The 18598-nt window shown below is 31.1% G+C and overlaps 2 protein-coding genes across 2 annotated transcripts; one reads left to right on the top strand and one right to left on the bottom strand.

Annotated features, from left to right (window-relative positions):
• Positions 1-4123: 4123 nt before the first annotated feature.
• Positions 4124-7972, top strand: LOC145576897 (uncharacterized). The gene is made up of 3 exons (XM_081634596.1): positions 4124-4656; positions 5207-5912; positions 7615-7972. Exons 1-3 carry the CDS (start codon positions 4273-4275, stop codon positions 7917-7919), a joined length of 1395 nt encoding a protein of 464 aa, XP_081490722.1. The 5' UTR covers positions 4124-4272; the 3' UTR covers positions 7920-7972.
• Positions 7973-14302: 6330 nt separating this feature from the next.
• Positions 14303-17295, bottom strand: LOC145576896 (autophagy-related protein 8C-like). The gene is made up of 6 exons (XM_081634595.1): positions 17157-17295; positions 16957-17029; positions 15983-16038; positions 15769-15821; positions 14667-14785; positions 14303-14582 (listed from the first exon to the last, which is right to left on the bottom strand). The coding sequence occupies exons 2-6, from the start codon at positions 16991-16993 to the stop codon at positions 14488-14490; spliced, it is 360 nt and encodes a 119-aa protein (XP_081490721.1). The 5' UTR covers positions 16994-17029; positions 17157-17295; the 3' UTR covers positions 14303-14487.
• Between the last annotated feature and the right edge of the window lie 1303 nt (positions 17296-18598).

Raw genomic sequence — 18598 nt, 5'->3', positions numbered from 1 at the left:
TAAATTACATGTTTATGTTTAGTTTTCTGACGTGTTTATATATTTTTTTTACTAAATGTTCATTTTTTTTTTGAAAAATGTTCAATTTTTTTACTAAATGTTTAAAAGTTTAGACGTGGTGCACCTATTTCTAGGTGCACCATTGACGTGGATCTCTCAAGACTCTCACAAGGCTCGCAAGTTATAATAACATTGGATCTTCGGATTTTAATAAGGACTAAAGAAATTACACGAAAATTAAAAGGATAGTACTCTAATTCTCGCAGGAATAGAGGGTCTCTTCCTAGTTGCAACTAGAAGATGATCATAAGTCGCAACAAGTGATGTTTTTTTATTAACAATTAAACGAGCAACGCTCAAAGGATTAATTCCCATAACAAATCTCTCTCATTCTTAAACTATTATTGATATACACCCATATTTGAGGGCGACAAATCGTACAATGATAAGATAGAAAACTAATAATTTTATCCTAAAATAAGATAAAATATTAAGAATCCTAATCCTAATATATCTACTAATCATATTTTAACCAACTACAAAATCTATCCCAACATAAATAAATAAATATCCTAATGGCTAAAACTCTTAAAGCCTAAAAATAGGAAAAATCCTTTCAAGTGAAAGGTAAAAACCCATAGGCAAAAATCCTAATAGTTAATAATAACTAAAAGATAGTATAGACTTTCTTAAAATTCCATGAATTTTCAAGAATACCCATATTGGTTAATCTCACTGCAAAATTATAATAATGCAATACTTTTTTTTTTTAGGGAAAGCTGGCTAATATATTAGTCATGAGGACAAATTGTCCAAAAGTACATAAGGAGAGATCTAGTACATTTTCTGTGAGTAAAATAAAAGGGCCTGAACTTTGCCTTGCTTATTTTATAAAGAAAAAAATGTGGCAACTTCAAAAACGAAAACTATGTGACAATTTTTCCTTGTCTTTTATTGAAATAATGTGCCCTCTAATCTTGATTTCTTCATTGGTGAAGTCACCTTATGATGCAAAATTATTGGACATCATTTAATTTTTCCGTGCCAAAAGCATTGCAAACATCATTCTGAGTATCTAATATATGTATCGTACTAAATACTAATACGACTTTCGAAAGGTGTTATGGCTAAAGAACATGTTGGCCGTGTCATATTCGCTGCAACCAGATCGAAGAACCAAGCCTTTCGGCCACCACAAGCCGTAGAGGCTGAGGCACTAGTAATGGCTTTGAGATTGGGTAGAAGATTTGGGATAGACTATGCAATTCTAGAATTGGATTGTCTACTTTTGATTAATCGACTTTCAAAAATTAGTCATTTGGTCACATATTAAAAGGATACAACTTTGTGGCTCATAATCTTGTTAAGCTAAGTTATGTTTGGAGACAAATATAGGAGATCGAATCATTGTCACCAAAGATTGCCCCTTATGTACTCCGTATCTGTTGTGATACGTGCGCTTACTTTTTTCTTGAAAAAAGTATTACTCCTATACTAATACAAAATATATTTAGAAGAAACCATATGTAGCATGCATGTGACGCATTTCTCATATACTAAAAACATATCATGTCATTCAACTTAGAAGTCTTACCATTTAAGTTTATTATTTTTAATTACGTTGCCATACTCAAATTAATTTTACCTAATTGAAATGACAAGGTTCATTTTTTGCATATTCTTTTGAATAGTTTGATTTATATATATATATATATATATATATATATATTATTGTTTGTTAATTTTCATTATGTATTTTATATAGTTTTTGAAACTCAGACTATACAATACGATGATTTTAACAAACTTGATGTATTTCGAGGCTATACATTAATTCCTCTTAGAATAAAATTCCTTGTGAAGCTTTATATAGGTCATACCGTGACACCAACATTTTTCTTCTTCTATTTTTATGTTTAGCAAATTAAATATGCTTTATAGAGATGGTAGGGAACTCGCCTTGTATCTTTGGGAGTTGGGACCATAAGTTCGAACCCCATCACATCTACAAAGATGAGATTAAATATAGGGAAATCACCAATATATAGAATATATATCGCCAAGGCGCCAACACAACATTGGTGACGCTATTCATGTACTTATACGGTAGGCAAAATGCTCATGCTTATGTGCCCATACTAGTTTTAGGACTTATACATGTCAACTTTTAATTAAATTGCTCACTTCAATGCTTTATTATGCATGCGGATTTATTGTTAATACATGTATAATTGTACATTACTCATATACGAGTATCATATTGTATATGTATGAATACATATTTTGAACACAATACGTACATCAATAATAAATTTATTATGACAATAAAAAAATAAAAAGAAAACATTAGAAAACAATGAATCAAGACGACAACAGTCAAGCAAAATAGGTCATCCAATAATAAAATGAGCAAGAACTAAAAGAGAGGGATGGGATTTATGGGTATTATTTGTACACAATCACTTTTAAGAGTTGTGAAGAATAGATCATGTATTGTATTGCCTCTAAAGGTATGGACCTTCAATAAAGCTAAAACCTATTTTTAACAACCTTAAAATTCCCTTCAAGTTGATAAAAAAACACACTAGCTATCAAGTCTAGTGGCTATGTCAATTGTCAAAGCGGAGAATAAGGATGGAGAGCAGAGAAATAATAAAGGAAGGGCAAAATAGTAAATTATTAATGTAATACCGTTCCTAAATATAATAACCCCACAATACGTAATTCTTGACCGACTGAGTAACCCCTAAAATATGAGTAAATCCTGAGTAAGTAATTTTTGAATAAGTAACCCCGGTCATACGGTGTGACTAGTTATGAATGTTATAAAATATTAATGAATGTAATAGTGTGATATGTTGATTTAAAAATTTAAAAAGAAATTCATTTTTTTTCTATAACATAAAATAATTAAAAGAAACCACACGAGAAATTCATTTAACTTGAAACTTTTAATTTTACGCCAAATGTTTCATTTTACGGGCATCCAATAACCGAAAAGTAGGGAAAAGTTTTTTCTGGTATGGAAATAATATCATATAACAAATATTTCGTGATCAATAAAATATCTTTAATTTCCTTAATCAACAAAAACTGTCCTATGAACGTTAATAATTGAATGTTAGAAAAGCTTAGCTGTCTTCTGTAGACACATTTTTCAGCACCTTAAATTTTTCACAAATTCATATATGGGGTCAGTCACGCTATAAGTGAATGGTGCGGCCAATTAACATATAAAAACTAATTGATAAATTGAAGTCACGACAATGATCAAATGGGGTAACCTTGGACATGAAAATGGGGTTGCCTTTGGGTTCCTTAAATGAATAAATAGGATTAATTCCTTTTAATTAATGAGATTACTTAATGAATAATTGTGGTTACACATATTATTGATTAAGGGTTATTGTGATGAACAAGCACCGTCACATCATGTGACTGCTCACACAGAAGAATTGTTGAAAATATAATAATTTTATAATCAATTTTAAGTTAAACACATTGAAAAATAATCTAATTAAATCCTAATCTATGATACTAGTATTTATTTCCTGATCATTCATTGGTGCTATATATAATGAATACATCTAATAAATTATAAAATATGTTTATTTTTTCACTAATAATCTAATGTTGCACTTATTTAAAAAAAACAAAGATAGACAAAATTAAAGAAAATATCTTTTTTTTTTTTACAAAGAGAAAAGAAAATATCTTATACTCTTTTCATTTCAAAATAATTGACACGTTAAACTTTTTTTTAATTACTCATACACTAATTTCACCATATAGTTTTTGTATCTTATTGAAAGCAAATAAATTCTATCATGAAATATGTTGCTAGATACATATCAATATAAAGTTTCATAATATCAACATTTTTTTAAAAATAATTTTTACAAATCGTATATAATTAAGGTCAAACTAGCACATCGAGTACAAAATTTAATTTGTGTAAATTATTTTAGGACGTAGAAATAATTAAAGAAAAATAAAATAAAATAAAATAAAATAAAAAGAAAAAAGAAAAACCGCGTAAATAAGGTAAAATCCATGTGGGCAAGAGTCCTATATAAACACTTAGCATACTCTCCTCCCTCATTTGCACCTTTCTCTCTCTCTTTTCTCTTCTCTTCACCAAAAATATAACACCCTTTTATTTTTCTCTTCTGTCTCCTCATCACTTCTTAAGTACACCACAAAACCCCCCTCCAAAATCTCTCTTCAATTAAAAAAAAATCTCCAAAAACACACAAATAAATTATAACCGCGATGATTTTAATGAGCAACAACATAAACGGAGTAGGATTAGAGGTTGTAAACGGAGGAACAAATGGTAGTGGTAGTGGTAGTGGTAGTGGTGGAAACGGTGTCGGGGTTGGTGATGGTGATGGTGGGATGATTTTGAAGAAGGGGCCGTGGTCAGCAACCGAAGACACGGTGTTGATGGATTACGTGAAGAAAAATGGAGAAGGTAATTGGAATGCGGTGCAAAGAAACACCGGACTTCAACGTTGTGGTAAGAGTTGTAGGCTAAGATGGGCTAACCATCTCCGACCCAATTTGAAGAAAGGTGCCTTCTCTCCTGATGAAGAACGCCTTATCATTGATCTTCACTCTAAGCTTGGTAACAAGTGGGCCCGCATTTCTGCTCATGTATGTTTTTCTTTTTTTTTTATTTTCTGATTTTTTTTTTTTTTTTATAATTTTATTTCATTTCTGATTTAATTTCTTTGGTTTAATATTTGAAAAGCAAGTACTAGAAGGTTTTCTGAAAAAAATGTTTTTGCAATTAAAATTGGGGACATGTTTCTGACATGTTTCTGGCAGTAGATTTGTGCAAAGGTTCACACAACAACATTCAACCTTGTACTGTTTTTCCTTGGTTAAGGTTTTTGCTGTAGTTATTACTCTGTCACATGATTTCCTAATTTTATTTTTTTTCATTTATTTTTAGCATAAATTTTTTTATTAATTTTGGGTAAGAAATAATCAAATTTGAAACGCGCTAATCATGTAAGTTGCACATTAGCGTGTATGGTTTATACACAGGCAACATGCACCTAAAAGCTTGTATTCCGTTGTACTACATAATTATTAGAAATTGAGATTAAAATTCAATATATATGATAATAAATGTGAAGTACGAGTACTAATTAAATTGTTGATAGTTTTAACTAATGATGTTTTATTTATGTTATTGTAGTTACCGGGTAGAACGGACAATGAAATCAAGAATTATTGGAACACAAGGGTAAAAAGAAGAATAAGACAAGGTCTTTCACTTTACCCAAATGATCTCCCAACACCACCATCTCAACAACAACAACACCAATTTCATCATCATTCAACAAACCCTCTTTCTCTCTCTCTTCCCAAAACTCCACCTCCAACACTCTCTCTCTTCAACCCTGTTTCTCTCTCCTCCCCTGTTTTCTCTCTCCACCATCCTCCCCCTCTCCTCCCTTCCCAACATCATCATCACTCCCTCAAAAGATGCACTTCATCTAATAACTCCTTATTCATGGGTAATAATAATCCTATTTTCTCCCCCTCTCAAGTGGGTCCCCTTTCGGCCGGGTTCGGGTACGATCCCGGCTTTGGGTTTGGTGGACCCGGTTTCGAGCTCCCTTCAATCAGATTTAGCCAAAATGATCAGAGTGGTGGTAATGTTTATGTCAAGGTGGAAGAAGATGATAATGAAGTGGAGGTTAATAATAATAATAATAATAATAATAATAATAATAATAATAATAATAATAATAATTATCCAAATGTTGTGGGTCGGACTAACAGTGGGTTGTTGGATGATCTTTTGCAAGAATCTCATGTTAAGGTTGGTGTTAAGAGAGAAAGAGAAGAGGATTTTGGGCTTCACTGGGATATTTCTAGCTCTGAGAACTCTTCCAATGGTGAGTTTTTCTCTTGACCTTATTATTGGATTTTGCAATAGGCGCGTAATTTTGGAATGCAATTTTAATTTGAAACAAATGAAATGAATTCCATGCAAAACATATTTATTATTAGTACTTAATTATTAGCTATGTTAATGGGTTTTAAGTGATTAAATGGGATAAATGGTATTTGTGTTCAATTAATATGTTTTAATTAATAAAATTGAGTACATGATGGTGAGCTATAACTACCCTACCCTTTGTGCTATTTATAAATACGGAGTATTTTGTTCATGTTTATAGTTATTGCTAGTCTTGCTACTAAAATTGTTATGCTATTACTATCCTACAAAAAAATTAAGTAAAATCAAACACTAAAAATTAAATATTATGTTGTTTTTTTTTTTTAAAAAAAAAAAAAGTGAATTTTGTACAACTAATTAGTTTCAAATTTAAGAGTTGGGATCAACTTGATCCAATGAATATCATGCATTCCTTAGGTGTCCGTCAGTTATAGATTTCACTAATTACTCGGCGTTTTTTTTTATGAACATAGGCAATTACTTCATGTTATATTTTTTTTTTCTAATAAAGTAACAACTAATACTCTGTTAAATCCGCGTCTCTTTTATAAGGTATGCGTGATTTTCATTTTTTGTCGTTACATTTTGACTGTTGATTATTACCTTATAATAAGTGTTGATAAAAAAAAATAAAACGAATGATAGTATGAACTATGAAGGCACCATTAAAGATAAATTTAATGACATCTATTTGTGTAACAAATTTTATCGACATACTTTAAGAGTAGTACTAGTGACACTAACAAAATCAAATAGAGAGAGCATTATATAATTTACATTTGATTTTTTTTTTAGAATGATACTTCCTATGTAACATAAAATCATAGTTTACATAATCAAGTGACAAGTTTTTTAAAATAGAAAAAGTTTGATTTAAGTTATGACGTATAGTGTGAAATTGAGGGAGTACTAATATTATAATGGTGATGTAAGAGTTGAAAACATAATCTAGCTAGAATAGGTAATGGTTTTCAGTGCAATATTTATTTCTCTCCATTATATTCTAGCACATCGTCTTTGATTAATGGTTCCTTTAAACTCTAAGTATTGACCAAAAAATGTGATTAGTTTGGCTTCTCTAGGACAATAACCACCAAAAATAATCTTCCACTAAGGTTAGAATGGAAAATAGATTTAGTCGAATACAACATATAACACACTTATAATAGTCCAAATCAATCTTCCATTAATGATATCTATATATAGCAATAGTAGGAGATTGCTTTACTTTGCTAACTCTTGCAAAATTAGAAATCTAATGTTTCTCCTATTAGTCAACTAATAATGGGCTAGACAAAGTTAGCATATATCTTATGTACAACTTCTTGGTCTTATATGCATGCAATTGTGGTATTTTATTTTATTTATTTTTTTCTTACTAAACTTCTCATTATTCATCGTTACATCATAAATCATAAGTCATGAGAAGGTTATGTTCTCTTTAGGTTATATTATATTGATAAATAATGTTTATAAGTTTAAATTGGTGAGAACAACTGTATGTAAATAGTTTTTCAATAATGCACTATTATTGAGTCGTTTTAATTTAATTAGTAATTCTCCTATAACATTGTCTACAATGTACTTGTTTGGATGCTAAGATTAATGAGGTCATTTTTCTTGGAAAATTTATGTAGGAATTAAGAAAGAAAGAATGGATGCTCAAGAACCAAAGATGAACTTCAATAGTCAAGAATTGTCAAACATCCTTGAGCTGATCCCAACGCTTGTCCAGGCTCCTTCGTGGTGTAACGAAGGCGGTGCAGAAGGCTCGGCTCCTCAATCTTCAGCTGTTAGTATAGATGATAATTACAACGGATTCGATGATCAAATGCCGCAACCTCCATCTTTTACTGCCGTGAACAATACAAACTATGAAGAAGATGATGGCAATTGGAATCCTGAGTCCTATAATTGGGATAACTTGCCTAGGATTTGTTGACCGGCCTTAATTATTTGCTGAGTTATTTAAAATTAATTATGAAAACTTGTTTAAGGAAGGAATTAGTGATCAAATGTTGTTTAATTTTTAGTTGGATTGTACTAGATTATCATAGCTCATTTGTTTCAGAATTGGAGTGCATATATGCCCTTTGACAAATTTTTTTAGTCTTCATTAATATTATATGCACTCCTTGCTCTAAAATTGTTTCTCATTCAATGAGTATAACTAGCCAAAAAAAAAAAAAAAAAAAAAAAAAAAAAAACATTATAAAATTTTCTCAAGTATTTCGCAACTAAATCGTGTTTTTTAGAGCTTTATATAATTATATATAGGCTTGCACTCTTCCTAAAGATATTTTTTTTTTTGGACAAAGAGTTATTATTATTATTATTATTAATTATTTACACGGGGACATTTACTTTTATGGAAAAATAAAACAATTACAGGGTCAATTAAGAAATATTTTATTTGTAAAGAAGTAAATATTTTATTTGTAAACAAAAGAAAAACTAAAAAAATATGTTTACGGAGTACATTACACTATTTGATCGATTTTCAAACACTTTTAATTTAAGATTGATTTTGGTAATTAGATTCAAAACTACTCCATACCCTACTAATTTTTACCTTAAATTTGTCAAATTTATGTTGAGCACATTTTGAAACAAAACTACAATTGTAAAAGTACTGATAATATAATAATTAAACCATTGATGAAAATGAAAAAAATAAATAAATAATAAAAATTCGAATCGACAAGATCGAATAATGTAAGATGTGATCGTATACATACTTAGCTATATTTTTCGATCAAGGAAGACAATAAGCAAAAATTATTATTGTAATAATATTGCGATGTGTTCGTATCAAACATTGAATAAATATAAATTGCTACAACCTTAAATAAAAATACGATTTAAAAAGCTTAGGGTTTGTTTGACATTGTTTTTTGTTTTCAGTTTTCTATTTTTTTGAAAATAAAAAACCAAAAACAGAAAACAAGAAAAAGGCGTTTTCACTTTTCAAATTTATCATGATTTTAATAAGTTTGTCTAGTTTTGTTTTATTATACGACATATATCATATGAGTTTGAAATCCAAAAAACCAAAAAACAGAAAACCACAGTGATGCCAAACGAACCCTTAGTGTCTCCAAATAATTGTCATTTTTATTGTTTGTGGACTTGTCGTTTGGCTACTAGTCCCACATAATCTTCTTCATTTTTTTATTTTTTTTTTTGAGAGGATTTATTTGACAAATTGTTGTTGCACGATTCAAACATTAGTTGGACATGAAATTAGCACGTTTTTAACATTGGGGTATGTAATTCCAAACCTCCAATCATGACAAATAGTTAAGTATGTTAGTATATGTAAGGAACAAATATAATTCCTTCAAAGCTTCAATCTTTCGTAATATATAAAATGGTTTTAGTACCTTTGCTAGCTAAGTCTTCCTTTGAATCCTTTCTAACAATAAAACAACAGTTACCACACAACCACTTGAACGAATTAATTTTCCCATATCTCGAACGACTCAAAAAGGGATTATATATTAATTTTCTCTCATCTTCATACAATAGGCGACAAATTAATTTATCAACCAGTGTTGATATTTAATAATTAAAACCCTTCTTGAACTATCACTTGAAAATAAAGGTTGTACATTATTATATAGCTTCTCCGAAGAGAATATGTATCTAGCATAAGTAGCACTACATATATCCATTTACCACTCCCTTAAGTGACCTAATTACAAAATCAAATGTCGAAACAAGCTATAATTGTGTCCCTTGTATGTAGTATAATTGTATGTAAGGCTAATTGAAGGAGGACTAACATATAAATCGAATGGGATCCTCTTGCGGGGCAATTGCATAGGCAAATTCTTATGGGTTGGGATCCTAATGTAATTTTATTTTCCTTTTCTTTTTTTGTCACACAACCAAGCTTTATGGCATATAAGCCTCCACCATTTATGCCCTTCACATCCTAAAATTGTCTTCACATGCAATTTGAATTGGTCTCTTTGAAATTTATTGCCTCTTCACTCATCTTTCTTCTCCTCTTCTGAAACACTTACAAATGGTCTACAAAGGAGAGGGCGGTTACTTCACTTATTTGGAAACATATGTTTATAGACATTTCATATTCTCTTCACATTCATTAAACTATTCCGAAATATATATGTATATCTATATAATACAAATCTTTCTCCCGTCATGTAAATCTGATCCGTCCATCAATTTAGAAACTTAAATTTTTAATTCATATAATGGATTGAGTTCCGTTGAAAAATTACTTATCGTTATTTATTTATTTATATAATTATAAATGTCATTGATGTTTCTCCTACAGATTTCCATATTTTACGCTTATTTTCGGGGTTAAAGTTGTGCAAAAGTCTTTCATCATACAAATGGGTCGTCTCCTCCTCTTTTGGACATTTTATCATGATAAGTTTTGGGTTTTATTATCGTCACATCTTATTTTTGGATAATTTTTCCAATAATAATAATAAGTTTCGTCATGCATGCATGCACCTCTATCATATTGCCAAGCATAACGGTATGGGTCTCAGGGTCTGTCCTAAGTTCAAGGGGTTATTAGAGGAACTATACCTCTACACATTACATACCTTACAATTTGTTTACGTTATTCTAAAATTAAAGTGTTACAGATGGAATGACAACAATTGCATAATTGATCCTCTGGGAGTTGCCGTCATTTGGCTAAGTATGACAAAATTCAAATTTACGTGTGATAAATCTTCATTCTATGTATGTTTTTGTTAACTATTGTATCTAGAGTATACACATCTTAAATTTATGAAAAATTCGATCATTGTTCTTTTTTCCTTTGATCACAACTATTTAGCTAGCATTTTTATTGTATACAAGTAATTTATAAAGTTTTTTATTTTTTCTTAAAATCAATGATATTTAACTTAAAGTTGATCATGTTAGGCCTAACCCCGTTCAATTTAATCAAAAAATAAAGTTGGAAATTAATGAACAATCCATATGATAATGTGAAAATAAATAAATTGTCACTATACCATGATTAAGGCTCGTGGTGGCCTTATATCAATGATAATCGATTCTATTACTAGTCACATAAAAGTATAAAACCCTGCGGTGGCCTTATATCAATGACAACATATACGATTCTATTACGGGACAAATTGAAGTTTACAAGGAAAAATAGACAACTCCAACCATCTAGCTAACTATCATCCTAAATTTCATTTGAAGCGACTCAACCCATTTTCTTTAGAAGCCAGTAATTCTCCGAAAGTAAAAAGTATGATAAACGCAATCGAAATGTTTTAAGAAGTCAAGAGCAGATGTAGAAAAGTCAAGTCCTTAAGTGATGAATGTGGGAGATTCATCACGGGGTAATATAATGTTATTTGGAATCATATATTGTCTCTAATAGGTCACGCACGTAAAACATCTAAAGATCTATGGTGGTCTTGAGTTGATTAGTAAAGGCGAGTTGGTAACCAATTAAAAAACAAAGTCAATGATTCTAATGCAACCTCCCAAGTGGCCTCTTGGGATCCATGGGAATGAATTCGGAAAGTTTCGAAAATTTTCCCAAAAGTAAAAGTATACACAAAATAAAACAATTTCCAAAGATTTTGGAACCTAATAATAAAACTCAAGTGTTGCTGCGGGATGCATTTTGAGGTCGTATTTGTATTTTTGAACCTTATGCATATATTGATCAGTCATATAAAGGCTCATTGTGGCCAGCTTTCACATAACCAACAAAATTAGTAGTTGACAAGGAAAAGTTCGTGATTTTAGCCACCTAACTAGCATCTCGGGTCTATGCAAAGCTGTTAGAGATAATATGGAAAATATATGTGTGATATATTTTCCGTATTGATCTTATTAGAAGAATAATATATTTAGGTTTATTATATGTTAAGATATTATTTAAGTATATCTTTTAGGAAGATTGTTTCCTATCTTATGTTCTTAGGTTTTGTATAAATACTCTACCTATTGATGAATAATAAACAAGCCATTCTATTCACTCTTCTCTATTAATTTGTCATGGTATCAAGAGCAGGTTAGATTTTGGGATACTTCACAAAAATTCCCCCCCTGCTGGTGGGTTAGAAAATTAAACTCACCGGCGGGATTCATAAATTTTACCCAAAAATTCCGCTGTGCAATTTTTTTTCTTTTTTTGTGAGTTTATTCGAGAACCAATAAGAGATTTGAGTGTGGTTTACTCTAAAAGACCAATAAGAGATTTGAGTGTGGTTTACTCTGAAAAACCAATAAGAAATTTGAGTGTGGTTTACTCTGAAAGACCAATAAGAAATTTGAGTGACCAATAAGACCAATAAGAAATTTGAGTGTGGTTTACTCTGAAAAACCAATATTTAATTGGAGCTCGGTTTTGCTCTGGAAAAACCAAAAATTGTTATATTTGCAGGTTCGAAAAGAATGACGTTCCTGTTTGATTGATGACAGATGAGTTCGAAAAGCTGAACGTTCTCATCATTGAAGAAAAGAAAAAAAATTGAAGGCGACATCACAAGATTGTGCATCTTGGCTTCAACAATTTGAAGAATTTCCAATCGCAACGTTCGTGTTACTGCCGTTACGATTGCAGGAGGGTGTTAGAGATAATATGGAAAATATATGTGTGATATATTTTCCGTATTGATCTTATTAGAAGAATAATATATTTAGGTTTATTATATGTTAAGATATTATTTAAGTATATCTTTTAGGAAGATTGTTTCCTATCTTATGTTCTTAGGTTTTGTATAAATACTCTACCTATTGATGAATAATAAACAAGTCATTCTATTCACTCTTCTCTATTAATTTGTCAAAAGCACTCTAGTTGCTTTCCATTTAGGATCCTAAAAAGTCAATAAATCTCCAAAAGTGAGGCTATGATTCAGTGAAAATTTCAAAACCGATGTCGAAGACTCAAATGATGGTGCACGTGTCTAAAGGTCGTATATATTATTTGGAATCATATACGCCACTAGTCAGTTATGTAAAAGCCCTAAAAGATCGTGGTGGCCTTAAGTCAATGTAGGAGGCGAGTACATAATAGGCTAATTAAATTGATAGTTATAATTTTATAATACAAGTAGATGATTCCAACCAACTAAGTGGCCTCTTAGGTAGGATCCATGTAAAGCAGCTCAACCTCTTTTCTTATTGGATCCTGAAAATAAATAAATAAAAAATTATATAAAAAAAAATCGAAAAGTGACAAATAAGATCATTTTAAAAAAAAATAATAATAAATTAGGAATATAAATGTTTGCACACTATTCTTAAGAGTACCAAAAAAAAAATAAGGCTATTAACATTTAATGAGAGCAAATAAATAAACAAACATTTTAAAAGATATAATTGTCCAAACACAATTCATAAGTGTTAGAACAATGGTGGGAGTCTGGGAGATGAGTCTGTAACCAGTTAAATTTATTTAGTCACAAAAAGGCTCATGGTGGCATTAGAACAATGGTGGGAGTTGGGAGATGAGTCTGTAACCAGTTAAATTTATTTATACAAAAAAAAGTTGACAATTCCAACCATGTGACTGGCCTCTAAATATTCATGAAAAGCACCTGCACCGATTTCATTTCAAAGTTTGGAAAAGTAAAAAAATTCTCCAAATGTAATTTAATCAATATACATTTAAATTACAAATGATAAATATATTCAAATGAGATTTTACTAGGAATTTATGAATAAATTTTCAATCAATTATTAAACATGGCTCGTAAACAATGTAAAGTCAAAAGTTACACCTAATTTGAGATGGATGGAATACATACATAAATCAATGCAATTACTTCAAAGGGAAACATTATGACACCAAAATCATAGTCCAACCAAATTAGAGTACCAACACCTAAGCGAAGCCTACACTCTCAGGCACATAATCTCACTAATTCCAAACAGTTCAAACTACTGTAACCCCAAAAATAAAATGAATTTTTTTGCAATCCCCAAATAGTCCACAACTTGCTTATTGTAATGCTACTGTACGTGTGTAAAAACTGTAAATAAGTTGCAGCACCATTTTTCAAACATTTTACTTAACCAAAGACCAATGGATTACAACTGCCCGTAACACCTACGGATAGATATCATATAGCATGCTATGACTATAAGATACAAAATACTGATAACCAGAGGTCATAGAGCAGAGCTTAAGTCATAACAAAAAGATGGGTTCAACATAACTCATCCCTGTCCTCGTGCCATGGGCATACAATACATAAGCAACAATAAACCTCAAGCTTATTCATACTGCGGCACCAAGCCACCTTAACCGTGAGTCATACATGAAGAAAACAAGAGCAGTTGCATAGAAATGTTAACTAACAGTAGGAGATGCATCAAATAAACATTACGGAATTAAGATCCAATTATCCAACTTCAAAGGAATTTGTCCAAGGAACAGTGGCATTCGGCCATTAGTTTTTGATTGATAATTAGCATAAACTATATTTACAAACTTGGGAATGTCTTATCATAGAAACGTATTTACATAAACAACCAGCAGCAGTGCAGACTTAAAGAGCTCCAAATGTGTTCTCTCCACTGTATGTCATGTAGAGAAATCCATCCTCGTCTTTGTGCTCCTCGTAAATAGCTGACATCATAGCAGCTGCAAGATAGAAGTGATATTAATTTCAAACTGCAAGTGAAGCGGCATGGGTCAGAACTTTGGAAAGAAAATAAGTCTTCATACCAGTGGGCGGTAGAATGTTCTTTACGAAAATAAATATGGCCTTCTCAGCACTGAGCTTTATCCTCTTGCGCACAACATAGACAAATTGCCCCACAGTTAGATCAGCAGGTACAAGATACCTGCAAGTAGCAATATGATGCAAGTTTAAACATCAGAATCAAAAAGAGTCTGCATTCACCGCAACAGAAGCATACATCACAGATTCACAGTATATTAGCAGGAACAAGGTATCTGCAAGTATGATGTAAACATGACAACAGAAGCAGACAGCTACTTCAACATACACACATCACATACTTGACTTCTCCATTGAAACAACTCTTATCTCTGAAATTGTAACATCTGTATCAAGTGTATATTATCGTATAAAACTAAACCAGTGGGGTAAAAATTAATTTTGTACCATTTATAGAGTAAAGCCTTTTAAGATAGAACCCCAAGTAACTAGATTAAAGGGTTATAAAGAACATAAAAGCATGCACATTCTAGTCATTTTTAAGGGAGAATAAGTAGTAGACAATGCTTTCGTAGCTCTACCTTGACCTCGACAACTTAGGAAATGTAAGCAAGAAGATGTAAACTCTCAAAATTAAAGAATTGCAACTTAGCTGATACTCTGAAAGTGAGAAAGGCCAGACCGGGAAGCATAGTACTCTTTAAATAAAAGTAAAATTTAAATTGCTTTCCATCCCAGATTTTCAATAGAACTTCTAGAAAGTGTACTCCCTAGCTAAAAAGGAGAAAAGGACAGGCCCACCTAGCATCAAGTGCTGCCCTTCGACACTAAAAACACCTATTGAGCAGCCAAGAGGAACAGCCCTACAATAATGTCTTGCACAGCTACAGATAAGGAACCCCTGATCTAATTATAGAATAAAATGACACCGCCAATAAAGTCATATTAAGCTCAATATCATGCAAAGAAAAAGAAGCAAAAGTACAGTTATCAAGGGTCACTGCTGAACTATTGACTAGCAAATTAAGATTAATACATAGCATAGAGTTCAATTGCAATAAATTAATATGAAACATGAAATGCATTCACATTATCTAGAAAGTACTCCACTAAGCGTATACATGCATACAGAGAGAGATGACTAACTTCTTCTTGTCAATGTCAGGAATGTCACTTTTTTCAGCCTTCTCTACAATAACCTACACAAAACAAGGCAATCAATAAAAACGATCAGCAACTACAAAACATAAAGCATGATTTAGGATATTTCTAAAATCGTGATTTAGGATATTTCTCAAAACATGATTTAAGAGAATCATTCCTATCTAAAGTTTAGAGTTAATTAAATAAACTATCATACAGGAATTCTGTCAGGATATTTCTCCCTGATACGAGCAGCTTCAGCTTGTCTTCGTTCTGTCAAAAACAAATTTTAGAAATTTAAAAATTAATATCTTTGACGACTATGTTGCACAAAGCTAACACAACTACAATGTATACTTCTGAATTTTCAGTTATAGGTCATAAAACATACCAAATATTTATAACAGTAATTAAGAGCTCAGGATAAATGAAGCCATCCTATTTGAGTTCAAGTCAAATCCCAGACAATTAAACATTGAACATTTACTCCGAAGGACCAGAAATTCGACACCACATGCTATTAGCTCTAACAGTTGCTATTCACCAGAATACTACACGAGTACACGTTTCACACATCAAGCCTTGCTTCGACATCAAGTTCATCCATCTCACCCATTAAAAAACATGTACTACTATTGACAATTTCAATCATGTATACGTAGTATCGCCATTGATTTATACACCATCCAAAACACAGCCCTAACCCTGACAATCTTACATACATAAATTTAAAAACAAAAACCACCGAGTATACATACTCCGTATTCTATCCAAATTGAATGTCATAAACATCTAAAACATGGTAGACAATCAAAGAGAAAAATGCAAACCAAGAACACAGTGCACAATTTAACAATTGTAGACAATCAAATAAAAATTGATCGACACCAATCCACCAGCATCGCATCCACATCATCATAATCATAAAATTGATCAACAATTTAAGAAAAAGAATTCAATATTTTCAAGAATCATTCAGCGAAAAACAGAAGACATAGCAACAATAATACATACAAGTATCATGGAAAAATTCAACGCTTTCTCAATCATCAGAGACATCAGATCGTACAAAAAACAATCTAAGAACAAATTTCAAAATAAAAATCACAACGAAAATATCTCAAATTGATCAAATTATCAATTATGCAACATAGTAAACGAAAGAACGGTGAAAGATATCGAGTAATTTACCAAGAGGATGTTGAAGTTTGAAACAACTCTTCGACATGATGATCAGATTCTTAAAATCAATCCGCTACAAGTTCTGCCAAAAATCAAAACGAAATCGATAAATTAGGGTTTCAAAATTATGCTAGTAATCGAAAATTATCTCCCAAGAAAATAACAAAATCCGATCAAAGAAGGCGAAAAAGTAAAATCGAAGAACTTACGAGAGATGATCAAGAAGATCGGGCACAAATTAGAGAGAGAAATCTCAGAAATCGAGAAATTGAAGAGAGAGAAAGAAGAGTTGCTTGTTGTTCTAGGAGAGAGAATGAATGTGGAGTCCTACTAATCCAGAAGTTTGCGTATAAATCCAGTAAAATTTATAGGCAACTCAATATTTTAACCAAGTCCTAATAGAACTGGTAGACTTATTATTGGGTTAACAATAGTCATTGGGCAATTTGTTAGCCCAATCAAATGATATAGGGCCTAATCCTATATTCCTATACAACGGGTCAACGGTTGTGTCACCTGATAAAATTGACACATATGCGATTACTTAAATCCAACTAATCCGATTTAAAATCAAAAATTTGATTGAATTAATTGACATGATTTTACCCAACCTGAAATATTTTATCAACATAAGCACCTTGACGATAAAATTAAAAAATAACCTAGTTCAAAATCAATCCAAATAAGTTTAACTGAAAATAACCTGATCTAAAACCGAGAACAATCTGATTGTCACCTTTTAATGGACATTACTACGTTCTTGGATTGGGGAAAATGTATTACTGTGAAATAGGGGGTTAGAATGTTTTTTTTTTTTTATTATTTTTAAAGGTAAATTGTTTTTTTTTTTTTTTTTAATTAATGAACATTTCTTGTACTACTAGGTTTTTTTTTTTTTTTCCTAGTTAGGATTTCCCAGTGGGCAGTGGCCCATCCAGTTTGAAACACTCAAATCACACAAGGTCAGGCCCAACTTTTAGTAATGGATTTTGTCTATGCTGCCCTAGTTTGTGGGCTGTGCTGTTTTTTTTTTTTTTTTTGTTTTTTTTTTTGGCAAGATCATCAAGTATGGTATTACTACTGAGCCCAAAAAATTAGGAAAAGTGGTCCTAACACGGCCTGTTAAAAATCAATTTAAGAAGGTTTTTTTTTTTTGTTTTTATCCCTGATGGCTAAGAAGAGGACTTTGAAACAATTGTAGTTGCAATTTTGCAAACCTAGCGTTTTAATAAGTTCAGACGAAGAAGTTTTTAAATAATGGAATGATTTACAATAATATTAGTTGAAAATAAAGCCATAACTTCAAGCATTGATAAGTATTTAAGAATGGTTACAGTTTGATGAAGTGTTTTACTTATAAGAGTTTTTTTCAGCCATAATAATTAGTCAATTACATTCTGTTATTTATTTAAAACGTTTAGCATTTTTTGTTGATTATGTTTTGTTCTTAACAAACTTGTCCTTATATGGAAAGCATTGTATCAGTGTATGCGCTGATTTAAATCTACACATCCTTTGATATACCATACTAGATTCCGAAATAAATATACAATGTAACTACAAATCATATTATTACATAAAGCAAAACACTATGGTAGTATGGTCTAAGCTCAACGATCAATGCTACAAACCAGGCATCGATCAATTTGAG

The sequence above is a fragment of the Chenopodium album genome, chromosome 13 (assembly GCF_948465745.1).
Source record: "Chenopodium album chromosome 13, dcCheAlbu1.1, whole genome shotgun sequence".
In the NCBI taxonomy this organism is placed as follows: Eukaryota; Viridiplantae; Streptophyta; class Magnoliopsida; order Caryophyllales; family Amaranthaceae; genus Chenopodium; species Chenopodium album.
The sequence above is the reverse complement of the archived record's forward strand: the minus strand, read 5'-3'. Positions and strand labels throughout refer to the sequence as shown.

Bases quoted from the DNA above. Each gene is read 5' to 3' on its own strand.
- LOC145576897 (XM_081634596.1), top strand. From the start codon at position 4,273: ATGATTTTAATGAGCAACAACATAAACGGAGTAGGATTAGAGGTTGTA. The intron at 4,657-5,206 runs GTATGTTTTTCT...ATGTTATTGTAG, and splicing joins GGGCCCGCATTTCTGCTCAT to TTACCGGGTAGAACGGACAA. The intron at 5,913-7,614 runs GTGAGTTTTTCT...AAATTTATGTAG, and splicing joins CTCTGAGAACTCTTCCAATG to GAATTAAGAAAGAAAGAATG.
- LOC145576896 (XM_081634595.1), bottom strand. From the start codon at position 16,993: ATGTCGAAGAGTTGTTTCAAACTTCAACATCCTCTTG. The intron at 16,039-16,956 runs GTAAATTACTCG...TGTTTTTGACAG, and splicing joins CAAACTTCAACATCCTCTTG to AACGAAGACAAGCTGAAGCT. The intron at 14,583-14,666 runs GTATGAAGACTT...TCTATCTTGCAG, and splicing joins GAACATTCTACCGCCCACTG to CTGCTATGATGTCAGCTATT.